Source organism: Mobula hypostoma, chromosome 6, assembly GCF_963921235.1.
Source record: "Mobula hypostoma chromosome 6, sMobHyp1.1, whole genome shotgun sequence".
NCBI lineage: Eukaryota > Metazoa > Chordata > Chondrichthyes > Myliobatiformes > Myliobatidae > Mobula > Mobula hypostoma.
In genome coordinates, this window is record NC_086102.1 from 87,030,717 (window position 1) to 87,043,625 (window position 12,909).

The 12,909-nt window shown below is 40.3% G+C and overlaps 1 protein-coding gene across 1 annotated transcript in view; it reads left to right on the forward strand.

Annotated features, from left to right (window-relative positions):
* The window catches only part of zc3h13 (zinc finger CCCH-type containing 13), a 134,864-nt gene that overhangs the window by 69,412 nt on the left and 52,543 nt on the right, over positions 1-12,909 (forward strand). The window contains exons 11-15 of the mRNA XM_063052533.1: positions 101-1,255; positions 3,676-3,867; positions 5,375-5,846; positions 9,289-9,386; positions 10,672-11,673. Of these exons, the coding sequence (XP_062908603.1) occupies positions 101-1,255; positions 3,676-3,867; positions 5,375-5,846; positions 9,289-9,386; positions 10,672-11,673 (2,919 nt within the window). The remainder of the gene's footprint in view (positions 1-100; positions 1,256-3,675; positions 3,868-5,374; positions 5,847-9,288; positions 9,387-10,671; positions 11,674-12,909) is intronic.

Genomic DNA, 12,909 nt, shown 5'->3' on the forward strand with positions numbered 1-12,909 from the left:
TACTTGGTACCATTTGCATTAATAATCTATTTGGCTTTTTCTTCAACTCATTTATATGGCATAATTTGTTTAGATATTAATGTAGATATTTTCTTCTAAGGGAACAGAGGAAAACGAGACAAGGAAAGCAAGGATAGTCGAGACCGACGAGATTATGATCTGGATCAGAGTTTACTCCATGAAAGGGACGAGCGGACAACCAGGGAAACCCGTGATAACAGAAACAATCGAGATTACAAAGAAGTGAAAGATAGCACTGAGCGCAGAGAGACCAGGGAATCTCGTGAAGTTCGTGATACAAGAGACACACGAGATTACAAAGACAGCAAAGATTCTCGAGATGGGAGAGAATCACGATCTGGCCGTGATACACACGATTATCGAGATAGCAGAGATTTCCATCGAAAAGATGAACAGCATTATGAGGACCGCAGTTACAGTCGGGGCCATGGCAGGGATGAAAATTCCCGGACTGACTTCAAGAATGATCGTCAAAATGAAGCCAGGATTGATAGCAGGAATGAGTCCAGGGGAGACTGCCGCAGCGAGTCCAGGGGAGACGGCCGCGGCGAGTCCAGGGGAGACGGCCGCGGCGAGTCCAGGAGGGACGGCCGGGGCGAGACCAGAGGGGACGGCCGGGGCGAGGCCAGGGGGGATATCCGGGGCGAGGCCAGGGGGGACATCCGGGGCGAGGCCAGGGGGGACATCCGGGGCGAGGCCAGGGGGGACATCCGGGGCGAGGCCAGGGGAGGTGGCCGGGGTGAGACCAGGGGGGACATCCGGGGCGAGACGAGGGGAGACGGCCGGGGTGAGATGAGGGGAGACGGCCGAAGTGAGATGAGGGGAGATGGCCGGGGCGACTCGAGGGGAGATGGCCGGGGTGAGGTCAGAGGAGACGGCCGTGGTGAGTCCAGGGGAGACAGCCGTTGCGAGACCAGTAGAGACAGCCGGGGCGAGGTCAGAGGAGACGGCCGTGGTGAGGTCAGAGGAGACGGCCGTGGCGAGTCCAGGGGAGACGGCCGTGGCGAGTCCAGGGGAGATGGCCGTGGGGAGGCTAGAGCTGACAGCCGGTGTGAGACCAGAGGGGACGGCCGGGGTGAGGCCAGGACTGATAGCCGGGGAGAAACCAGGGGCGATGGCCGCCTTGAGGCCAGGGGCGATGGCCGTGGCGAGATCAGGGGAGATGGACGTGGAGAAACCAGAGGTGAAAGAGCGGCCAGAGGAAGAGGGAGAGGACCAGAATTAACTGAAAAAGGTGAGATATAAATGCTTTCATTTTAATTATTCATGCCCAATATTCAAATTTAATGACTCCACACACCTATTCCTGGTGGAATCTTGCAGAATTCTTTCTGATAGTGTTTTGTGGATATGTTACAACCTGAAATAATATGAGATGAGGCAGATTGGTGGAAGATTTCTGTCAGTGAAATAAATGAAAGAGAAATGGAGGGGTATAGGGGAGGGAAGAGTTAGATTGATTTTACAGTAGGTTAAATGGTCAGCATAACATAATGGGCCAAAGGGCCTATACTGTGCTGTAATGTTCTAAGTTTGTGTTCTAAATCATCTGGGTATATTTCTGTTTTTACAGTTGTGCTGGTGGCTGTGGGGAAAAAAGAAATTATCTCTCACTTATGTCTTTGTGCATGCCCTTAACATCAAAGAATTTGCTTTGTTGTTTTCCCTGATGTTGTTTTCCCTGATTTTACTTTTTCCTTAATTTAGAAGTTATAAGGTGGAGATTATTGGCATAATGCAAATGAAGGATCTGTGAGCAAACTTTTATTTGCAAGTTGTCACATGCATGAGTTGCACTTTGCCTTGGGTCTTATCATTCTTGAAAGAATAATGATTGACAAAGAAATCATAGCCAAATGAGATGCATTGAGGTTTGTTCCCTCCTTAAAGGGTTGAACACAATGTTTTATTTAATCATTGTTTTGCCATTTCTCCAAAGCATAATTTATGGGTTAATTCAGCATCCTAAAAATCTGTGCTTTGATGTTTGAGTCCCAACTTGTTTGGCTAACTTGTTCGGCTTGACTTGAATCTCTCTCATTCCTTTATGTTGTGTGTACTTAGCTTTTATATAATAGACCTCTCTGTGCTGGTACCTTTTGGGAATTTGTTCCTCCATTTGTTCTATCAGGCATCTGACCATAAATGACTTGCTGAAGTGTACTTCTTGTTATATTTCTGAGCTGACAGCACACCTGTCTTTAGGCCTTTCCTTCCCTTGTTTATCTCTTGATACTGCACTAAGAAATTGGATTTAATAGTGGATCTGTGTTAAGTTTGGATAGGTGTACTTATGTGTATAAAGTTTGACATACATTTTCAAAAGTTGACTATCAGGAGAGTGAATAACCCAGGCTTGGAATTGGGAGTAGAACTGCAACTTGGTGGCTGATTTATACAGTGATTTTGAGTAATTCCATGAACAAGGCAAGAATTTTAAAAGGACTCCATTGAAACATCGGATACATTCACAGAATCCAGAAGAAGTGGAACACAATGCATTGTTTGTTCTCGCCCTGATTGTTGCTTTAGATGAGATTGCCCACACATAGCAAAAGAAGGTGGATAATGCCAGCTTTCAGAAAGATATATTTACAACAGAAAACCTAAAAACTAACTTCCTGGTGTTGGAAATCTGGGGTTCAAACCCTGCATCAGGACTATGGACAAGTAATCTGGGCTAGTACATGGATAAGAAGCTAACATTTGCCCTCCAGCTACCAAAACATTACCTAGTCCTTGCTGTTACAATAGAACAAATTGCATTTTTTCCTAGTACCTGCTGACAGGGGAGCTGAAATTTAAAACCAATTCTGATGCTTGAAATCCGAAGTAAAAAATGAAAATGTTGGAAACATTCAGTAGGTCGTGCAGCATCTATAAAAAGAGAAGTTGAAGTAATGTTTCAGGTCAAAAACCCTTCATCACAACCAGGAAAGCGAGCAGTAAGTTAGTTTTAAGCTGTAGTTGAGAGTGGCAAATAGTCTAAGGGAATCCGATGACATGGTGAGGCCAGGATTCCCAATCGGATTCCAACATTTAAGGAGCGATCTAGTTTAAGAATTTATGGGGAAAACTGAGGAAAGAAAAGCTAATCAAGGGACATGTTGGAACTGTGAAATACAGGTCAGAACTTGCTGAATACTGAAGGGAGAGGGGGAAAATTGGATAACCTTACAGTACAACAGATCATTTCAGATACACACAGAAAGCAAGTTATCTGAAATTGTTGAAATTGATATTGAGACCCAAGTGGAGGTGCTGTTCCTCAAGTTTATGTTGGGCCTTGATGGAACAGAGATTGCAGACAGGTCAGAGTGAAAGTGGAATGGATAACTACAATGACAGGTGTATACCTAGATAGAAAAAATGTGTGTGTGATTGTCATACTACAAATATATTATCATCGATGAAGCTTCAATTCCGGATTTAAAGATGTTTCAGATCTGGGAAAGAATCTGAAGAAGCAAAAGTTTATTTTGCCTACCTCAGAGTATTGTATTCTGAAAAATATTTTTTGTCATTCATGAAGATTCTGTATAAAATACTCTCACTCTTACAGTGATTTTCTATAGTTTTGTTAAGTGAATCTGCTGTGTTTTTGATGAAGTCCTCGTTTTGTACCATAAAATACACAAATGCTGTTCACTCCAGGGAGTCATGGAACAACTCGAGGTGCCCAATTTGACACACACAGCACAAGCAGTAATTACCATGAAAACTGGGATACAAGAAGTGGATATACAGAAAGAGATCGCTATGATCGAGACCAAAGCAGGGATGCATCCTTTGACAGGCATGGCCATACAGACAGGGAAAGGCGTGAAAACAGAGATCGTGAAAGAGGTATGGGTAGCAATTAATGGTAGCAGTGTTATGTTGAAAGCAAACCAGGTTTCATGTTATGTGGGTTCAGAACTGAAAATGTTTTCTTTTGTATAATCTTATTGTTTGATCATTTGAATAAGGAAGACACTTGAATGCTGATATAAAATTTGAATGTTTTGTTTACGCTGGATGTTATTACATTTCACAAGGATAGAGATAGGTATTGGATGCTTCCTTCATAATTTGTAAAGTAGATCATTAGAGGGTTTTTTTATATTAGTGATGTGTAAATTCTGGTGTTGTCTGAGACAGTGATAGCAAGAGACAAATCAGTGACCAAGTAAACAGTTTTTGATGGCAGCCAAAGGCAACATCATTTCAGAATTTAATTGGAGGTATTTCCACCGTACCTAGTGCTGAATATCATTCAAACGAAGCAACAGATAAGAAGCAGTAGATGCATTTAGGGAAGTGGTGGTAGAATGAGAGTGTTATTACTAATATAGAATTTGAGGATGCTCTTAGTTGACTTCACCAAGCATTTAAAGTTGAAAATCAATTGTCTCTTTACCTCATTAGTGATTCATTTAGTCTAATCTAGCTGGTGCAGGCAATTAATGTTTACCACCAGTTTACTACATTCAGCCACTAATAATTGTTGATTGCAGGAAAGTGAAACCTGCATTGAAATTGATTTATTATTTTTCTCTTCTCTCCCTTCCTAACTCTCCCTGCCATTTATATAAACAACAAGCTGCCTGAATGACATAGGGGAGAATTGCTAAAATCATAATCATACAACAATATTGTAGGTGGTAATCTGAACTGTAACTTACAAAAATGAATGTTTGAGTCCAAGAGTGCTTAGGGAAAATATTAATATCACAGAGGAAGTTCTAGAAAAATTTGATATGAGTGAGGCAGATTACATTTAGTTTAGGCTACAAAAATTTCCATCTGTTCAAAATTGAACATTCAATTCAATAGTTCAAAAGTTCAATGGTTCCATTTAATATCAGAGAATGTATACAATATACAACCTGAAATTCTTACTCTCTGCAGACATCCTTGAAACAGAAGAAACCCCCAAAGAATGAATGACAGAAAAAACATAGGAACCTCAAAGCCCGCTGCCCCCCTCCCACTCACAAGCAGCATCAAATCTCCCCCCCGCCCCCGGCACTTATTCTAGCGTAAAGCATCAGCATTCCCACCACCTACCATGCTACCAACAGCAAAGTCCCCAAAGAGAAACCATGGTCTACGAGGATTCTGTCCCGAAGATAATGAATTTTTCCTTGTGGATCATTTACATGCCATGAAAAATCAAATATTGTGTATATTCCATAAGATGACTTGTATTTAAGTAATAGTATATGTAAAATTTTACAGCAGTAGTTTTAAAATGAAATATGTCTATTTGCATACCATTGAATTTTCAGGCTATGATGGAAAGAGTACAACTAATGCGATAGACTTTTCAGAAGTTAAGTTTAAGCATGATAGCTATATTTTTATTTTACAGATCACACAGCTGGTACTGCTACACGACACCCAGGGAGGACAGATGATCATGACCATGAAGAAAGAAAAGAAGAGCGGCGATCAGATCGCGAGGACAGGCGTGATGATAGACTCAGGGAAAGAGACCGTGAAAGAGATCGTGACAAAGATCGTGATAGAGATAGAGAGCGAGAAAGGGAAAGAGAATTGGATCGAGAAAGGGAACGTGAAAGAATCCGTGAACGAGATAGGGAAAAGGAACGAGAGCGAGAGAGGGGCAAGGAGAGAGAACGAGAAAGGGAGAGGGAGAGAGAGAGGGAGAGAGAACGGGAAAGAGAAAAGGAAAGGGAGAGAGTTAGAGAGAGGGACAGAGATAGAGAGAAGCAAAAAGACTGGGATGAGAAGGAGAAATTGAGAGATGAACGCAAAGATAAAAAGGACGATCAACGAGAAGAGCGGGATTTGAGGGCAAGTCACGGTCAAAGGAAAACAAGGTATTTTGATTTCAAAGCATTTTCCAAATTTAATTTGTAAGCTGTAACTGAATTTCCTTGTCATTCTCAAACCTATTTAAAAGCAAATTAAGAGGGAATGATAATCTGGAAATGGTATAATAATTAGTCAATTTTCTGAACATAAGAATTAGGAATAGGCCATCTGGCACTTAAAGCTTACTCTGTCATTCAGTAAAATCGTGGCTGATTTTCTAACACAGCTCCACTTTCCACATATCACTTAATTCCATTAATGCCCACAAATCAGTTGATATCTGATATGAGTCACCTCAGTTCCTGATCCTCCACAATAGAAAATTTCCTATCTTCAGAGTGAAGAAATTTCTCTTCCACCCTATTTACTACTAATTAATTAACAGCACCAGTGTTTGTTAATAAGACAATAAATAAATCCAAAAGTCATCATACCTCTGATTATGCAATACTCCAAAGTGTTGAACCTTTGGCCCAGGATGATGTGGTCTCTGGAAGGTCAAGTATCAGGTTTAGTTGCTTTTAAGTTCATAGGGATGGTTTTGGGGACAGGGAGGGGAGTTGGGAGTTAGGATATGATTTAGAGACAGTGATATGGGGCAGTTAAAGGACAGGCTGGAGTCCAGGCCTCCACTCCATGCTTCACGTTTGAAGTCCAGTGACATGGATGTGTGCTGAAGGACATCCAAGAGCTGTGGACGAAGACCAACAAGGACAAGGGCTGGTGGACCCCATGTCAGCGGGTCCTGGGATTGGTTGTCCATTGGTGCAGGCAGGTGGTACAAGACTGGTGATCCCCTATGTTGGTGAATTGCCAATTCCAGTGTTTGAGGTCTGGAGTTCAGGTCCTGTCATCAGCAAGTCCAGGGGTTGATACCAGAGATCAAAGCCTAAAGCCGGCAGGTCTAGATGTCGAGGCTTGATGGCAGAAGCCCTGGATCTGTGTACGTGCAAGTCCATGGGGGAAATTGGAGGTCTGATGTCTGCCAGTCCACTGGAAGCTGGCAGCTTGGAGGCGGCCTGTCTGTGTGCGAATGTGTGGGAAAGGGGCTTATCTTACTGTTGTTTTGTTGCTATCGTTCTGTTGTTGAGGTTGCTTGAGTTGTTCTGAACGTTGCGGGCATGCTATGTTGCAACTGAAATGTGTAGTGATACGTGTGTATGGCCTCCAGCTCACCCTTGGGTTATGTTGATGGTTAATGCAAACAAAACATTTCACTGTGTGGCTTGATGTACATGTGATAAATGAAATAGAATCTGAACCTATATAAACATACTCCACAATCATTTTAACCTTTCCCTCCTACGTAGCCTGTAACTGTTTACATCTATGTGCCTATCTGAAAGTCTTTTAAATGTTTCTATTGTATCAGCCTTTATCACAACTGGTAGTGTGTTCTGTATAAAATGCAGTTATCTCTGGCATCTCCCTTGAACCTTCCTCCACTCACCTTCAGCAGATGTCTTGTGGTATTGGTCACTGCTGCCCTGTGAAAAAAGGTGCTGGCTGTCCACTCTTTCTGTATGTCTTTCATAATTTTAGGCACCTCAGTCCCCCATTACTACAAAGAGAAAAGACCTAGCTCATGCAACCTTTCCTCTTAAGACATGTTCTCAAGTCCAAGCAACATTCTGGTAAATCCCCTCTGCATCCTCTCTAAAGCTTTCACATCATTTCTTTAATAAGGCAACACAATACTCCGTGTGGTCTAACCATAGTTTTATAGAGCTGCAACATTACCTTGCGGCTCTTTAGGTCAGTCCCCCTACTAATGAAGGTCAGTAGATCCGACACTGCCTTAACCGCTTTATCAACTTGTGTAGCATCTTTGAAGAATTTGTGGACTTGGATCCCAAGATCTCTCTGTTCCTCCACACTGCTAAGAACATTGCTATTAACCTTGTGCTCTACCTTCATGTTCCATCTTCCGAAGTGTATCACTTCACACTTTTCTGGTTTGAACTCTATATCCAACTTCTCCACCCAAGGGATCTGCCTCCCTCTATAACAGTAATGATCTGTGATAAACTTCTACACTATCCACAATACCTCCAGCCTTTGTGTCATCTGCAAACTTACGAACCCGAACCCCAATTCCTCATCCTAGTTGTTTATAAAAATCACAAAGAGCAGAGGTCCTAGCACTGTGGAACACTGCTAGTCATTGACCTCCAGGTAGAATGCACTCAACCTACTGGCAAGCTGCACAGCCAGACAGCCAAGTTTCCATGGATTTGATGACTTTCTGGGTGAGCCTACCATGGAGACCTTTATGAAACACTTTACTGAAATCCACATGCATCACATCCACTGCTCTACCTTCATCAATTTGTTTTGTCACCTCCTCGAGAAACTTAATTGGCCTTCTGAGGCATGATCTGCCCCTCACAAAGCCAAGGTGATTGTTCCTAATTCTTCAGGCACATAAATAATGGCCCTAAGAATCCTCTCCAGTTGTCCTGCCTTTTTTTTTTAACTTGGTAGTTCAGTGGAGGCCAAGAGGTTAAGTTGCTTTTAATTTCTGTAGATTTTTTCTATATTAATTTATATTAAACAATGTCATATCCATATATCAATGATACAATTAAACTATTAGACAACATATTTTCTAAATGGTGTAGATAACAAATATTCAAAGAGCATGTGATTTTTTTCAGCCTATTAAATTGTTAGGGTGCATATACAGTGTGTCTGAGGCTCAGCATCCTTTTTAAAGATATTTTGTTTACTCAAAATGTTACCTAGCCAAAAAGGCCAGTCATAGACTGAGCTCTTCTCCAATTTGTTCTCATTCTTGGAGAAACTGGTTTTGTCCTGCCATAAATAATTTTTTATTGACCACTTTTGCTACATCATATCAAGATTAAAATAGATCTTTGTGCGGACATAATGAAGACATAAGCATATGATTTGGTAAAAGCTGTTTCAAACATACAATTTGTATAAATAAACCAGAACTGTTATCTTTAAAATTTATTGTGGAAAAATAACAATTATATTCATGGATTGGATAATAAAATCTGATGAGAGAATTGAGAATTGTCTTTAAATTTATTATGAACCACAGTGATTTACGATAACAAAATTTTTATTTGCAAGAAAGGTTGTTCAAGATGAGTTTTGAATATAGTTTGAATAATATCATAAATGGATAATTCATTGATGCTCAATGTGTACATTTATTCAAGTGTAATTTAACAAAAGTGTGACTCAGATAATAGATCTGTTTTTAAACTAAGTATTTTTACATTGTGCAAGCAAAGCAAAAATAGTCCATTTAGCTAAAATGGATGAGAGATTGACAAAGTTTGGATCAATTTGGTCAATCTTAACTAATTTACATTTAGGCTACTAAGTGCTTCAGTGTTTTTATTCTGCTTAAGCAATTGGATTTTACATATTACTGTATACCCACAGGGTGAGTGTTTCTGATTTTCTATTTGATAGAAAACGGCCTTGGACAGAATGCAGCCTGAGCCCATTGGCAAAGCGAGCTCGTGATGAATCTCCTGATAGTGATACCTACAACAGTAGTGAAGAGAAAAGTAGGTCACAGCGAATATTCATTTAATAAAAGGAGTTTTAACAAGTGTTAGTTGCCTAATTGTCTTTCTTATTCCACAAATTATATTCTGCAAAAGATCTTTATCAGTACTACCTTTCAGTACTTGATAAGCTTTAGAATGTTTTATAATGAATCACAAGAGATCAGAAAATTGCTCTTCCTGAAGCATTTATTATCCATGATAAATCATTGCAAATTACGTACGTAGTCAGAATGTGCTGGAGTTTCAAATTAAGTGAAATTTGAAACTTAGTATTGACTTTATTCCTCCAAAATAAACTAGCCTTCGAGACAGGTAAAGGCTTGAAACATTTGCACATGGAAACAGGCACTTTGGCTGAATAGGTCCACACTGACCATTAAGCCCACGGACATCCAGTTGCATTCTCCCATTTTCCTATCAATTCCTGCCAGATTGTACAGAATGCCTACGTGTTGGGGCAATGTAGGTTGGCTAATTAACCTATCAATCTACATATCTTTGAGATGTGAAAGGAAAAGCGCACAGGTAGATGGAGAATGTGCAAACTCCATGTAGGCAGCTCTTGAGGTCAGGATCAAATCTTGGTCACTGGAGTTGCACTACTGTATTGCTCCTAAGCCTCTTTCTATGGTCTAAGCCTATATTTATGCTTCATATGATTTTCTTTCCCATCTGCTGTGCTTTGCTCTTCCTGAATTTTCTTCTTTTTTTTTCTCCCTGTCAGGTATTTGTTTTAACATCTCCTTGAGGACTTCTGTGCTATTTGCTTCAACAACATTCGTTTTCTAACTGTTCCCCAATAAAGATGTTTTTCCAGAATTTGTTATTGGGTTTATTAATGATGAAGCAGAATAGATGAATAGTGATTCTGGAACTAAGTAATAGTCATTGGATATATTGACTAGGAAATTGAGTGAATTAAACTGTATTCTGGATAAATCTGTATGAATGTTCCTCTTAGCTGTCAGTGTCTGACTGGAATCGCATTGTTAACTTTTTCTAAAGGTTATTGTAAGTCATCTGCCAGGGCTTTAGAGTGCTGCAACCCCATTCAAAGCACTAAAATTATATAAAATATGTAATTTAGTAAAGTACTCATCTCTTTCTATTGGATCTATTGCTGTTGTATTCTTTCAAATTTGTAATGCAGAAATAACTAAGTTGAACAAATGCTGGTCCAAGATTCTGTAGAAACAGTATGAAGTCCAGTGGGAATTGGTTGTATGGCTGTAGATTTTTTAACATCCTGTCTGCTTCTGAATGAGATGTATATTTGTTTCAGGTGAAAAGCACCGCTTGTTAAGTCAAGTCGTACGCCCACAAGATTGTCGGACACTCAGTCCACCACGTGTTATTGAAGATCGAACAAGCAGCTGGAAAGATGATGACAGAAAGTCAGACAAGAAGGAAAGCACAAGGAGGCGCGATGACCATACCATGAGAGAAAGAATAGCTTCAGGGGACAAACAAAGAGAGCATATAGCGGGGAGCGTAGAGAGTTCACGAAGCAGAGAATCTGACAGCACTGCACACCATACTGGTGATGATAGAGAAGGACTTGTAGGACTACATGAACATAGCAAGAAAAAAAGCAAAGCACAGCGGAAGTCTCAAAAGAAGAACAAAAGAGACGATGATTGTGGGTCCAAAAAGTACATTGCAGAGCCCTTAGTAGAGGAAACAGTTTTGTCACCCAGGAAAGCTTCAAAGAAGAAAAATGTTGATAAAAAACGTAAACGCTCTAAAGGAGATTCAGATGCTTCCGATGAGGAAGTAGTCCCACAAGCTAAAAGGTGGAAGGGTCCCAGGACTCCACCTGTAACAGTAAAGGAAGAATCTATTGAAGAGGTATCTGAGAAAAGTGCTGAGGGAAATACGCAAGGAGGAGGAGATGTAGTTTTCAGTGACTGGTCAGATGGAGATGTGCCAGAACGTGAAGAAAGTATAATTTCTGACAAGAGCCTTGAAGATTCTCGAAGGAAAGGTCAGAGAACTGAGGTTGAAAAGTTAGAAGCCCCTACCATGGCAGATAATCGTTCATGTAAAACTGATGAGCACAAACGGAGCAGCAGCCTTGGTAGCAATCGCAGTCGGACTTCAAGCCGTTTACGATCACCTTCAAATGAATCTACTCATCGCAGTGGAGATGATCAGAGTGGTGGAAGGAGACGACAGCATGGAGCTTCAAGGGATGGACAGAAATACAGAAATATTGAGTCTTGTGAACGTAAATCCCGAATAGATCAACTCAAGCGTGGAGAGCCTAGCCGCAGCACTTCCTCAGGTTGTAAGATTATCACTTTGACTTAATGTGCTAAGTGTAAACAGTAAAACATACCAACTAAAACGTTATCGTTTTATGCCCAATGTCACAACAAAGAGTGGAAAAAAATTTACATAAGAATATCGGAGTAAGAGTTGACTACTTGATTTCTGAAGCTATTTAATATGATCATGATTGATTTGACTCAGGCCTTAATTCCTCAATCTGTGCCGGTTCACCACACTCCTTAATTTCCTGACCTTTTAAAAATGCATCTTTTTCCTCTTTAAATATCCCCAATGATCTAACTTACTCAACCTTTCGAGGCACAAAATTCCTGAGGTTTATTGAGATATGTTCCAATGCATCTCAATTTTAAATGACTTCCCCCTAATCTTATAACTACTAAATCTATTGAAAGTGAAGAAATCTACACAAAAGCAGAGATGGTTTGTCATAATTGCCAGGATCCAAAGTAAACCTGTATAATTAATAATGCGTGAAGATTTTAGAAGTGATTTTATTATTGTGATAGTAATGTCAGTATTTTTTCAAGCTATCAATAATACTGTTATACAGCAAAATTTCTCGTCCGTGCATTTCAGTTGTTCTTCTTGATTATCTGCCAATATATTTTGTAAAGCTTCATTGAAGGTGCATTCCCATTTCCTTCTGGTTCATGTAAATCCAATCTGACAATCCTACCATTTACACCAAAAATGTGGGACTAAGTGTTTTGGGTTTGCTAGATTTTTCATTGTAATGGATATTTTACCTTCCTACATGGAATATGATGCATAGAATTTAAACTTACAGGCTGATTAGCCACACAGACCAGGAAGATATCAGGTTTCATCTCTAGTACTGATATCTAAACTCTATAAGAAGGTTAAACTTGACTTCAGTACCCCAGCTGCAAGTAATCAGCCTTTTCCTGGCGGGAAGCTGGTATGGATACATATATGTCATTGGGTTTAAGCTTTTCTCAGCCAAGCTACTAAGATATTTGTACATGTTGTGCTTAACCTTTTCTGTAGTAAAGATTTCATTCTTACAATCTGAACATGTTACAAATAGAAGTCCGGGGATGCAGGAGAATGAAAGAGAGACCCATGGCTTAGGGATTTAGGTACAATGCCTATAAAGATTCGCCCCCATCCCCCTGGAAGTTTTCATGTTTTATTGTTTTACAACATTGAATCACAGTGGATTTAATTTGGCTTTTTTAAAACCCTGATCAACAGAAAAAAAGATTCT